This window comes from Cicer arietinum, chromosome 8 (assembly GCF_000331145.2).
Source record: "Cicer arietinum cultivar CDC Frontier isolate Library 1 chromosome 8, Cicar.CDCFrontier_v2.0, whole genome shotgun sequence".
Taxonomy (NCBI): domain Eukaryota; kingdom Viridiplantae; phylum Streptophyta; class Magnoliopsida; order Fabales; family Fabaceae; genus Cicer; species Cicer arietinum.
In genome coordinates this window covers 7,091,548-7,105,057 of record NC_021167.2, presented here as the reverse complement: position 1 = coordinate 7,105,057, position 13,510 = coordinate 7,091,548, and the positions used below count along the sequence as shown (strand labels likewise).

Here is a 13,510-nt window from a genome sequence, read left to right as displayed (position 1 = left end):
GAAATAGTGAGGAAAGAAGAAGAGGGAAGAAAAAAAAACCAGAGAGAACACACTAACTCCATTGCATGTCATTCTCAAGCTTCCTCCTTTCATCATCTCATCATAGAAACAACCCCCACACCTATATTAGAGTAGAAGAGGACTAAAAGGGAGAGTGAAATGAGAAATCATGAGAAAAAAGAAAAGGAAAACTAGAGTTTCAATATAGAAGAAGAAGTTTAGATTTCTTGCATGTTGAGAAGAAAGATGGAAACATGAAGAGGAATTAAGATTTTACTTATAGAAGAAGAAATTATAATCAAACTTTGGGGTCTCAAATTTCTTCTTAAGGTAACATACAAAATCCTCTTAAAACCTCTCTTAGGTGTGCTTAGAAATATTGGTTGCATGTTCCTAATATATGTTCATGATTTGTGTATTTAGGTATTGAGATAATTTTATTTGATTTAGTATCATTGATGATTAATAATGTATGTTGTGTTTGTATTAATTTCTATGAAGAGTTGTTGTTGAGTTTGTGATGAGATGATGATTATTTAATATTGTTAATTATTTGATTTTGTGCTGAATTTTAAATGTATTTTATTTAGTTGATCATATGAACTTGAAAATATAAAGTTTGAAGTGAAAATAATATTTTACATGATTTTAATAGTAATTATAATAAAAGCCAGATATCTCTAATAATCTAACTGTTTTGAGGAATTAATAATGTAAAAAAAAATTATATAAGAAAACTTCCTTCTCTTTTTTTCATTTGGGGGTAATTTGCTTGAATCTTGATCCTAATTATATAGATGTATAGATAGGGTATTTGTAGTGGTAAATATATTTTTGGATCCCTACCGTTACGGTTGGAGATAAGGTCGTTAGAGATAGATTCAAATTGTCTACAGTTGACAATTTGTACATTCATACAGTAGGTATAATCACGACCATTGATGTAGAACCAAATGAAAAATGGTAGCAATGATTTCCGGTAGAGATAGCTCCCATTATTGCTGGAGTATATATTATATGATGATGATTGATAGTACTATATGGTTGAATAATGTACTTTGTCCTATTGTGGGTTATATAATGTTTTGTACTACACATGTAGAGCAATATAGCACAAATTGGGTTGGCCCATGTGTTAGATTCCCAATCAGGACCTGTGGCAGGCACTGAAAACTGAAAAATGAAAAATGTACCCACATAGAGAGAGTGGAAATGACGTGGAAAATATGGTAATCATAGAAAAAGGGGTTCTGCCAAATCCCAGGTGCTACTGTAAGATTTTCAGACACCAACACCCACGCGAGCACATCTCTTCTTTCTCCCATTTCTATGTTCATTTCCTTTTTATATATGCACATATAAATTAGCTTTATATATTAGACATTACATTATGTCAAATCACAAACATATTGTTAAATTATTTGAATGATATAATAATGTACTATAATAATAGCTTTTTTTTAATGATTTTATTTTATTTTAAAAGTTTAAAATACGTCCGATTTTAAGGATTGGTCACTAAAGTTATTGTTTAGGATTTCAATTTTTTCCCTTTTAGGCACATAGCAATGTTAACACAAAAAATTAGTATTTTTTAATACAAAGTAAAAATAATATAATAATTAATATATTTAATTATATAAAAAATTTGATTTTTTTTTAAAACTCTTTGGTTATCATCATGAAAAATAGATCTAGTAATTTAGTGTTCGACCGAAAGATAAATAATTTTTTTTAATAATTATTTTAGTCAGAATTTAAATTTGGATTCTTTCAAATAATCCATCTTTACCTGAAGTTCATTAATCATTTAAGTTAATTACTTGAGTAAAAGACTTGATTCTTATACAAATACATATTTTTTTGAGATAATAATGTTAATCATGTAACTATTGTTTAAATTAAAAGATTTTTTTCAAAATTAAAACTAATAAAATCTTATTTAAGTTCAACAATATCTCAATAAAGATTAAATTGATTGACTTTAATATCGATTGAAAAAAATATTAAAAAAATTTATTACAATAATTTATCAAATAATTTTGCTTCCCATAAAGCCTAAATTTAAATAAAAATATATAAAGTTTATTAAAATATTATTATTATATTTGAAAAAAGAATATCATTTTTAAATTTGTCTTAAACCTTCCTTGTGTTGGGTCGGTCACCAGGATCTATATGTTCATTAAACTCTTATATATATTATATATTATCGAGTTAAATAATATTTTTTTTTTGGCTCTATACAATTTTAAAAGGAAATACAAAAGTTGCTGATCAACATGTATAGAGAATAAAAGTATTTTAACCTTTTATTAATTTTCTTTTTAAAAATATTTTTGCTGAGTTGTAAGGGTGAGGTGATTCCAATTATAAACCCCACACCCCAACTAACTCACATCAAACTCAATTAGATAGAATTTTGATGTTCCATAGTCATAATTGATGAAATGATTTACAATATTCAAGGATCATCTAGAGATATATTGACGGCTAGTTGATCATGTTGATGTGATATACAAATAGGTGTATGTCATGCTAATATTTGCGTGAGTGAAAAAGATCAAAAAGTACAAAATCAAATGCTTACATATAAGATTTGTTGTAAGTGGAGAGGCCTACATCATAATTGAAATGATTGTATGTCTTGAATATGAATATATCCTATTAAACAAATCCACTAATGTAGCATCTAAGCAATATGTTACTTGATTATATTATATATATTTAGAAAGCATGCGCACATTATAGATGGCACAATGCTAATATTTATACAATTTATTGCCTAATCTAACTTCCTACATATTCAGTCATTCTCGCGTAAGCACTGATCCATATTTACAAATACTACTCCATCTTAAAATATATTAAATATATTAAAAAAATTAATTAAAATACTTCTTAATCAATCTTTCTTTATTTTACGCTTGAATTTTAAATTAAAAGACTATTTAAAAAAGACAATTTTTTTTTAAAAATATTATATATTTAAAGTACTAATGTTACATTCTTCAATGTATATTTTCTTAACACACTCGGTTTAGTTTATCAAAATTCATATATATTCTACAAAATTACGTAGATTTTATGTGTATTTTAATAAATCAAATATAACGTATTAAAAAAATATATTAAATAATATGTTATTAATATTATTCACATTATTGGTAAATAAAATACGCAATCATAATGTATGTTAATTGGATTATGATTTTAAATTTATGGTCTTGGATTCAAAAGCTAATTAAGTAATGCCACTAAATTTCTAATTTTTATATTATTAATCATTTCTCACTTAAAATTGGTTCATTTCAAAATTGTTTTAGATTTACAAATTGGATTCGTGTTATATTCATGAAGTGGTTTAATTTAGAGACAACTCAATCCCATGTGAAAAAAAAATTAAGTGTCTCATTATTAATTTAAGAATTAAAAGACCAAAATATCTTATAAATTATCAAAATACTCTCAAACGCCTACTAAAGATCAATGAAATACCATAAGAAAAGTGTAGGTTAACATGAAAAAACACTAATAAATCTCTTTAGCTTGCTATAGGGACCACAATGTTCAATTTGTGCTAGTAGATTACAACATGTATTATCTATGGCCAGAAAATATATATAGCTTTCTAGCAAGCTAGCTATAGGGATCACAATTTGATTTGGTTCTCCACTAACATGAAACTTTACATATTGCATTCATCTATGGCCGGTACGTAATGCTAGCTAGTCATAGTATCATATTATATATAACTTCACAAATCAAACATGGGTTGTTGATCTTTTTTTGTTGTTGCAAGAAACAAAGGGGCGTTGATAGAGGAAAGTGTGTGAATGAGTGTGGGACAAGATCTTCTATTGCCATTACACGGTGCAACCACGGTTGGGGATTCAAATCTTTGTATTAGAGTGTGTTAGAGATAATTAAATCGTCTTTCTTTTTGTGATAAAATACTTCTTTTTTAATAGGAGAGAGAAACTATCATTAAATATATATGAAATATTTTTATATATAAATTTCAATTTTCTATTTTATATAAAAAATATTATGTATTCTGTGTTCATTGTATCTTCATCTGAATTCATCTGTATTGATGATCATTCAATATTTTTATCTCCATCTATATTAGGGCTATCGCCTATATAAACACTCTTTTTGACATCAGAAAATGTTTATTATTATTATTATCCTTGTATCTCTTACACTCTTCAAATAAAGTCAACCATCCTCTTCGATTAAAATAAATATATCTTGCATGTAGGTTTTATTCTTTTTTTTTACTCAAGGTATAATTTTACATAATACATTAAAATAAATAAAATACTAAAACTAAACTATATATACAATGGAGTGTGATATATTTTTCTTTGTTACGAAAAGTTTTAAATGTAAATTTGAACATGAGTTCGATTCGATTAGAAAAAGAATGCTGCTTCCTTCTATAATATTTAGGAGTTTTAATGGCACATGCACAAATTAAAAGTTTTTAATACATTTGTTTTATTTACTGACTTTTTATATTTTTGAAAAGATCATTTTATAAGAAAAACATATCATTTCGTTATTTATAAATACTATACTAATTGTTTATATTTTATCAAAAAAATATTAAATATTTAGTATTATGAGTAATAAAAAAATTTAAAAAATAAATTTTATTTAGTCGATACCTTTTAATAAATAACAATCTGTTATTATAATTATATAAATAAATAAAAAATTAAAAAAAAATTATTTAACTATTAATTAACTTAAAAACAAATATATCAATACATGTTGGAGTAATTCATGTATCGTAGAAATTATTTTAGTATTATATATTAAATCTTTAATAAAATTTCAATACCCTTTTAAATTTAAAAATCATGAGTATCATCTAATCAACAATAACACCATCAGAAGAAATCCATATATTTTCTTCTGACCAAGACATTATCATTCTCAAAATGCTAAAATTCTTTCTTTCATTTGAGAACCTTATTATATTCAATTCACCAATCTAATTAAGTGAATTATTGGATCTTTATGATTAAAAATACCTAACAAAGACAAGTGCTAGCTTAAAGAATGAGTTGTGTCCCGAATTTGAAAAAGATATTTATATTTATGATCAAATATGTCAGCTAGAGCCGTGATGCCACATTTGTGCAAACTAGCTAAAGAAGCACTAACTCTTGCTCCCTTGCATGGTTGGCCATCATATCTCTCACCATACTATGTGTCTATTGCTTTCTTCGATTAATACACATAGTTTTCATATTCAAGTTTAGCTTGTTTGTGGGTACTAGCTTAGCAAGTATATATATATATTTTATATTTTTTTTATTAGAATTAATTTTATTCGAGACTTAAATATAAATATAAATTGAAATTGGATTTATCACGTTATTGGAGTTTAGTTCTTTGTACTAGATCTAACCTATGTTATAATCTAACAAGTATTTTAATATTTTAATTTTATATTATCTATTTTGATATTAGATAAATTTTTAGTTCCTTAATTTATTTTTTGGTTTCATTTTAGGTTTTTTAATTATTTTTTGTTCCGTTTTGTTCTTTTAACTATGTTTTCGTTAGTCAAGTTGATTATTTTTGTTAATTTTTGTCAAAAAAAACGTTAGCTTTTGTTATCTCATTCACCTTCAACTCCAATAAACCCAAAAATCTTGGATATTTTTCAATTTAAAAACCTTGGAAATTCATAAAAAAATGTGACTTTCAAACATAACATTTCAAATTCAGAAGTCAAAGTCAAATCCATAACATTTCAAACTCATAAAAATGAAAAATCTATTTTTTTGTTAATTCACAAGGGATTCTATAAAAAAGAACAATACTCTTCACCAATTTCAGATTTTATGTTCATCATTGATTTGATGTCATTTCTGCCTGTTTTGGGTTTGAAATGTTTGAGTTTGATGAATTATTTTTATAGATTTGAGGTTTAGTTTGAAAATTATGACTTTGATAAATTTTTATGAATTTTTGAATTAAAGGGGTGATAAATTTCTAGGTTTGGATGATGAAGATGATGATATAGATGATGAAGATGATAAATTTATTAATTTTAGTTTGTTGATTCACATGAGAATTCTAAAGAAGAAAAATAAATTTAGGGAATTTTCATTTTTTTAAGTTTCAAAGTTTATGGATTTGAAAATCATTATAAGTTTGATGAATATTTTGGATTTTTAGATTGAATGAAATAGAAAAATCTAAATTTATGAGTTTGAAGATTGATAGGACGAAGAAGATGGACAAAATTTAACATTTTTTAATCAAAATTAAACAATAAAAATATAGTTAAGGAAGCAAAATTAATTAAAAAACTGAAGGAAAATGAAAAAATAAATTAAAAGGCTAAAAAACTAATTTAACTCTTATTATAGGAATTAGTGTTGCGCACCGGATGTAAATACACATATATTTAAAGATTAAAGAATTGAAGAGTTTTATTTATTTTCGTAAATTGTTAAGATTTATTGTCACTTTTTATATAAGGAATAGATTTGATCATTGCATGCAATTACATGCACGAACTGAGTGATTGTGTGTGTCGTGGTCCAAACTTCAAAGTTGATTTAAGATAATGTATTGGGGTAAATGATTTTCTGTCTGTAGAGGACAGCTATTTTTTAACTCTAGTGTATGTATGCTAACGATGGAATTAACTCATTTGAAATTCTGACGCAAGTTGTAACGTTTGTTGTTCAACCTTCCTAAAGAGGAATATGTTATCATTCATACATACTATGATAGCTTTTTTGTTTTGAGCTATATCTTATATAGTATGTTCTCAAACATTTTTGGTCTTTATTAAGGTCGAGAATAAATTAGACTGGACTCGGTTATGGGTCGGTGTAAGCAGACCAGTTTTACATGTCAATTTTTTTTATTTTATTTTTGTAATTTTTTCAATGAGAATTGTAAGGACCACCAAAAATAATATTAAAACATAAAATTCATATATATATATATATATATATATATTATAGGGCCTAAAAAAAAAACTATAATTGAAAAAAACTTTAGGAATAAAAAAAAGGAGGTCTAAATTTTTTGACAAAAAACACAATGAATAAAGAAGATAGAATCAAATTTTCAATGTTATTGATGTCATTTACAAGTTTTTTATTTTATTTTATGTTATTGATATTGATTATAATTTAAATAAAAATATGTTCTTTTTTAGTTTTTAGTGTTTTTTTTTTATATTAAGAGTCCAATTTATAAAATTAGAACAGTAACTCTAAAATGTTTGAGAAACTTTGGATAGGATCCTAAGGCATATATAACAAACCTATATTAGACCAAACTTTTTTTAGATTGACAAGATTAATATTATTTTTTTTGAAGTATCTTTAGCTAAAAAGGTCAAAATACATGACATAAAAAAATCTTTTAGAACTATATATGAATAATATTTTTTATTACTATTATTTTTATATTCTAGATTTTGAATTTTATGTTAAATTATAAATTTATCAACCTTTTAATAATTTAATGATATTATTTTAAATTAACTTTTGACATGTTTAAATATATATTATAATAAAATAAAATTGAAATACGAAGTCATATAAAGTCGAATTCTTTAAAATGTCATGTTAAATATAAAAAGTTGCTTAAATTCATTGACCCATTAGCTAGTTAATCTATTAAAAATATGTTTGATTATTTAGTTAACAATGTTAATAGAAAATAGACTTTTAAATAGATTAAAAAATTGTACCAAACTTTCATACAACTCATACTCATACCTAAAAAAAAAACTATAATAGACAACAAATCAAACTTAAATCTTAATTTTTTTAATGGATCAGACTTAAATTTTACAAAGTCTAACTCATCTCGATTATTTTTCACCCTAGCCTTTTATTTAATCTCACACAAGAATAAGCCCGAGATCAATGCTCAAACCTAAATAGAGGGAACTATTATGAATGAGAGAGGTCCGATAGGCTGAACACAAAATTGATCACAAAAACATTCACAACTTATAATTTGCTTTTCTAAAGAATTATGTAACATGAAAATTAGTTATGTTTTATCCTCCAATATCACATCAAGAAGTTAAATTTTGGAGCCAATTCAGAAGTTAATATGCAGAATCTCTTTGGAAGTTAGTTTTTTGATGACACAATGAGGTATGTAGTTAACTTCCAATAAACCAAATGAGTACAAAAAATATACCCTATCCGAGTAAACTTCTGAACACTTTAGTGGGCGTACTAGCAAAAATGGGAGTGTGAGTAGCAGTTCCGAGCGAAAAACTTTAACTATATTGGGCTTCTTAACAAGAAAACGAGTTTATAAAGCCCAATTAATTTTGGGCCAATATCCAGAACAAGAACGTCAAACCGGATCCAACTGCATATCTAACCGGTTCATTTGAACCGGGTGTAACCAACGAAATGGGAAGAAGCAGCTTAGTTGGATCAAAGATCTGAATAGGGAACAGAGTGAGAAGAAACGAAGAAGAAGAAAAAGAAGAAAATGGGAACGACGGTGGCGGGTCTAGCTCCGGGATTATCACGGAAGCTGAAGAAAGTTCTAGAATCAAGGATCGATACGCCGGATCTATTATCTTCACTGAACACACTTTCTTCCTTCTACGATGAGAACACTCCTCAGGGACGCCGCAACCTCCGATCCACTATCGAGAAGCGCGCTCTCTCTATTAACCACGAATTCCTCGATGCTTCACATGCTGCGCAACTGGTAATTCCTCTTCGCTACATTCATTTTTCTCTTATCACGCAGTTAGTTCATTTGCTTCTGCGGTTCTGATCCGATCCGGTTAATTTCTCTCTGCGTTTGTTTTGTTAGGCTTTGGATAGCGTGGAGAACGAGGTCAATGCACTTGCCGAGTGCTGCGATAGGTGCAGTTTTCTGTTTCAGAAGGTTCCTTAGTTGCAACTGCAAGTCGTTGTTTGTTTGCATTTTTATCACCATAAGCAGTAAATGTGTGTAACTAGATATTGTGTGCTTTGAATCTGAGTGTTGTTAACTGCAGCTCAGTTCATGTGCTTAATAGTGATATTGAGTTGCATTCACTTCTGCTTTGTTTCCACTGGAAATGCTTACATAGTTACATGTACATTAATAATCAGTTTGTGTCTACTGTCTAAGTAATTGGTTATGAAATACGAAAAAGTGCGTTGTACAGTAAAGGCTTATCCTTAATTAGGTTTGTATATTATTAGTTAACTAGTAAAAGATCTTGTATAATCTTGGACACATGTGTGGAAAATATGACAGAACCAAATTGTGAAATTGCGTCACGTGTCAAAGGGAAAGACTTTTCTTTAAAATAGATAGGCACTGAAACAGTTTTTTGAAATGAATAAAAGTAGAAACGCATGATTTTGAGATATAGTGAAATGTCAATACTATGCTTGTTCTGTGTATTGGAATTGGTTATGATATTTAGAAACATTGTCACCAGTTGGTTGGAGAATGGGGTTTGTTTTGGAACTGATTGATGTGTTTGATTTATCAAACCATGTTCATAACATAATTGAGAAACTGTACTGTAAGTATTTGAATTGGCTATATTTTTGGATTCTATAATGCAGGTGAAGGAAAACAATGCAGATAGAGGAGATAATTTCTCTATGTTGTGTCATTCAAAATTTTAGGGGTTGTATAGCTATATATATATATATATAACTAGTCATAAGTTCACAACTAGGATTGTCAGTTTCTTGTTTTATCTATTTCATTATATACCTGTTTCTACCAGGTACCTTTTATGTAGATGTCTTCCACAGATGAAAACAAAAGTGTCTCATTTGCAGGAAATAAGTTGAAAAATTTACTGTAGTTGGGGAAAGAATAGGCTGCTCAGCACGTAGTGTAGTGTGTGTGCTTAGTTAGAGTTCCTTATGTTTTGGGATATTAAATCACTTAACAGGAAGTTCTCGGGATTATAATCGGTGATTTGGCTGAAATTATTAGGAAAAGTTTGCTAAATTATGTAGAAGGCAGTTCCATTGTAGCTAGCATGTTAGAGTTGTGCGTGATTTGTGGTCAAGATATTTGATTTCTGTAGTTAGTGAGAGGTGTTGGCGTATCATTCTCAATTTTGGTTTCATTGTGCAGCTCCAGAAATATTAGTTTGTGAGTCATGTTCTGTTTAGCACTTAGGGTTAGGATTTTAAATTTTGCTTCATAGCACATCGAGTTTCTTTTTGAAAATTTATTTTTTCTTGTTATTTCAACAAGAATGGATTCTTTATTTTGCTACCCTGCAGATCTTTAAATAAAATTTTAGGTTCTATATTTATACAGGATAGCAAAGGCTTTGAACAGTTGTAGTGCCAGCACTGGTGACATTATCAGTACTACAGAGAGGCTCAAACAAGAACTTGAAACTACTACACAAAGACAAGAGATTGTGACATGTTTCTTACGTGATTATCAGCTCTCCCCTGAAGAGGTTTAAAAATTATTGTTTGATGTTTTACCTATTATTGTCCCATGGCTTTGTGAATCAAATAAGTGTGTTATATTCTTGGTTAAAATTAATTGTTGATCATCTGTAGATAAATGCACTTAGAGATGAAGATCTGAATGAAAACTTTTTCAAGGCACTATCTCATGTCCAAGAGATTCATGCCAACTGCAAAGTGTTGCTTAGGACACATCATCAGGTAATATTCTGGTCCTCTCCACAATCCATCCTCCATATTATATTTGCAGTTCTTATTCTGTTATACAAAGTCTGGACTCGGAACCAAAAATGCCTATATGATTATGAGCTTACATAAATGAAAAATACTTGCGTGATATCTAGAAGGTGCAAGTGTTTGGGACAAAAATGAAAGTGTCATGGTTGCATAAGCCTTGTATTCTTATTCATGACTTTGAAGCAATTAATCCTTAACCAACACTTGTCACGGTTGCATAAGTGCCTAAGGTTTCTTGTATGGACAACTCAGTCCACAGTAAGATGCTCTGTTGGAGGCTATATTTTTTTTTCTAATCTTGCTCTCTGACCACTCCAATTGGTATAGTTGTGAAACTAACCCTTATGCCAGATGTGGTGGTATTTGTTAGGTAAACCCTCTACCTGTTTACTTGAGTCACAAACCACTTCAAAATTAAATATTGCTAACCATTGTTGGTTTGATAGCGGCTACATTTATATTGATAGTGTACTCAAATCTATAGGAAAAATTACAGCAAATTAATGTGGCTAATATAAATAATCAGGTTCTACAATCATCACATTTTAATACATGTATTCGTAAGTCAATATACAGTAACAAGCAATCTATTGGGCAGGAATCTGCATGATTAGACTTCACGAAAGATAATCTTTTCGACAAAAAATTACCTTATCTTTTCTTGAGGATAACAAACTTCTGTTACATCATACATGGCTTAGCTTCGTCTGGCATTAGTATGACCCTGTATGTTTCATGGACCTAAACAAGCTGAACCAACTACCAAGGTGTGTCACACTGGTGAACTCTTTTCTGCACGTAATTTGTGCTATATGTCTAGAGCTATCTCTATGCAAATCTGATACTTAATTGAATGTGATTAAATAGAAGTAGACAAATATTAGTCACTTCATATTGCTATTTATTTCTAGGATATATGCTTAAATTCAGTTGATGCAAGGGTGACACTGACATGGATACATAAGGTTAAAGGAAAACTTTACTGCACAGACTATAAGACCTCCAATGTTGTATAAGATTGAATGTTAGGTGGTTAAGAGCCAACAAAAAGTAAACTCAGTGTTGCAGAGATGTGAACGTTCCAGTGGATGGAGTGGTCATACTAGAGAAGAAAGGATTAGGAATACAATTATTAGAGAGAAAATTGGGATAGCTCCCATTGTTGAAAATATGGTAGAATATCTTGTGGTTTGGAAATACATGGAGAAGGCCCATAAAATAAAGCACCTGTAGAGATTAGGGTTGACCTGATGTTGGTTAGTCTAATATTTAGAGGTAGAGGGAGATTAATAAAAGCTATAAGACAATTACGACTTACGAGATATTTAGAGGTAAACAATTTATCTTTGAACTTAATACATGTTAGATGATTTTGGCAACCTTGCCTTACCTTACATTTGTGAGAGGCTAATTCCACATCTAGGTTCTGCAAGTGTCACAAAATTTCTGCCGTGTGATTTGAGATCATGGGTTCAAGTTTTGGAATCCGCCTCTTGCAAACGTTAAGGATAACAACAATAGATCTGCAATGGGTCTGACCTTCCCCTGGACCCTGCTATTGCAGGAGTTCTATTGCACCAGGTTATCTTATTATTTTCTATGTAGTCAATTCCACCTAGTGGGATAAGTTTGGCTATTGTTATTGTTGTATAGTTTATTGAAGCATCTGTGTCTATTTCTTCTGGTCTATAATTATTGTGTCGCCTTCGCATCATAATTTTTGCTTAGTATCGATTTTGATTAGGCAGAGGTTTTTGTCCCATACTTTTCTGCTACTTTATGAGCTTTAAATTAAATTGCAATGTTTACTGAATTGAGGAATTTCATTTGCAGCGTGCTGGTTTAGAGCTAATGGATATGATGGCGGTGTATCAAGAAGGAGCTTACGAGCGCCTATGCAGGTGAAGAATCATCTACTTCCGCATCATATGGCTAGAGTATGCCTTGTTTTTCATCATATGATACACACACATATTAATGTGTGTGTGTGCCTGCGTGAAGTGTGAATATTAATCTTTGTTTTTACTGTTGATATAATTGCCAAATATGGATATTTTCAATTTGGTATTCGAAAGATTCTTACAAGTTGTGTCTTTCAATTGAGATCGGCTAGTTTGATGCTATATATAACTACTTATAGCCTTTACATCTAGGTGGGTTCAGGCTGAATGTAGAAAACTGGGTGACACTGACAATCCAGAAGTTAGTGAGCTTCTGAAAACAGCTGTGCGTTACCTCAGGGAAAGATCTGTTCTTTTCAAGTATTGTGCAGAAGAGGTAGTATTTCAATGGATTGAATCCATTTATTGTAAAATTGACAAATCTAATTTTGGTTCCATATTTCAGTTGAGATATTTCAGATTCTGAAACATATTATTATCTGTTATCACACACAGATGCACCATCTAATGGTGACTATGATAAAATATTTGTTATTGGAACTGATGATGATAATAAAATCTTAAGAATGTTCTTATTGTCAAATTGAAATATAGATTGTCTTTATCATCATTTACCAGAGCATAATATTTTTTTACTAATTCTGCAGGTAGCAAATATGAGACACAATGCCCTATTTAGAAGATTTATAAGTGCTCTTACACGTGGAGGACCTGGTGGAATGCCTCGACCGATTGAAGTGCATGCTCATGACCCATTACGATATGTTGGTGATATGTTAGGCTGGTTGCATCAGGTTAGTCATGAAAGCCTTAAGGATGAATGCTTGAAACCCCTTCCGAATGCTGCTTTGCTACCATGGTTTATCTTGAAGATATAGGGTTTTGGGGTATTGGATAAGGAGGAAGGAAAGGGAA

General features: G+C 29.3%; 1 protein-coding gene across 2 annotated transcripts in view; it reads left to right on the top strand.

Annotated features, from left to right (window-relative positions):
- The first annotated feature begins 8,417 nt into the window (after positions 1–8,417).
- Positions 8,418–13,510, top strand: part of LOC101513122 (conserved oligomeric Golgi complex subunit 6) — a 10,473-nt gene continuing 5,380 nt past the window's right edge. Inside the window, exons 1-7 of one of the 2 annotated variants that reach the window (XM_073364339.1) lie at positions 8,418–8,724; positions 8,833–8,907; positions 10,280–10,444; positions 10,551–10,658; positions 12,528–12,595; positions 12,848–12,971; positions 13,243–13,389. In XM_073364339.1, the coding sequence (XP_073220440.1) occupies positions 8,500–8,724; positions 8,833–8,907; positions 10,280–10,444; positions 10,551–10,658; positions 12,528–12,595; positions 12,848–12,971; positions 13,243–13,389 (912 nt within the window). In that variant the 5' untranslated portion in view covers positions 8,418–8,499. The remainder of the gene's footprint in view (positions 8,725–8,832; positions 8,908–10,279; positions 10,445–10,550; positions 10,659–12,527; positions 12,596–12,847; positions 12,972–13,242; positions 13,390–13,510) is intronic. The other variant, XM_004512256.3, reaches the window with a different exon arrangement.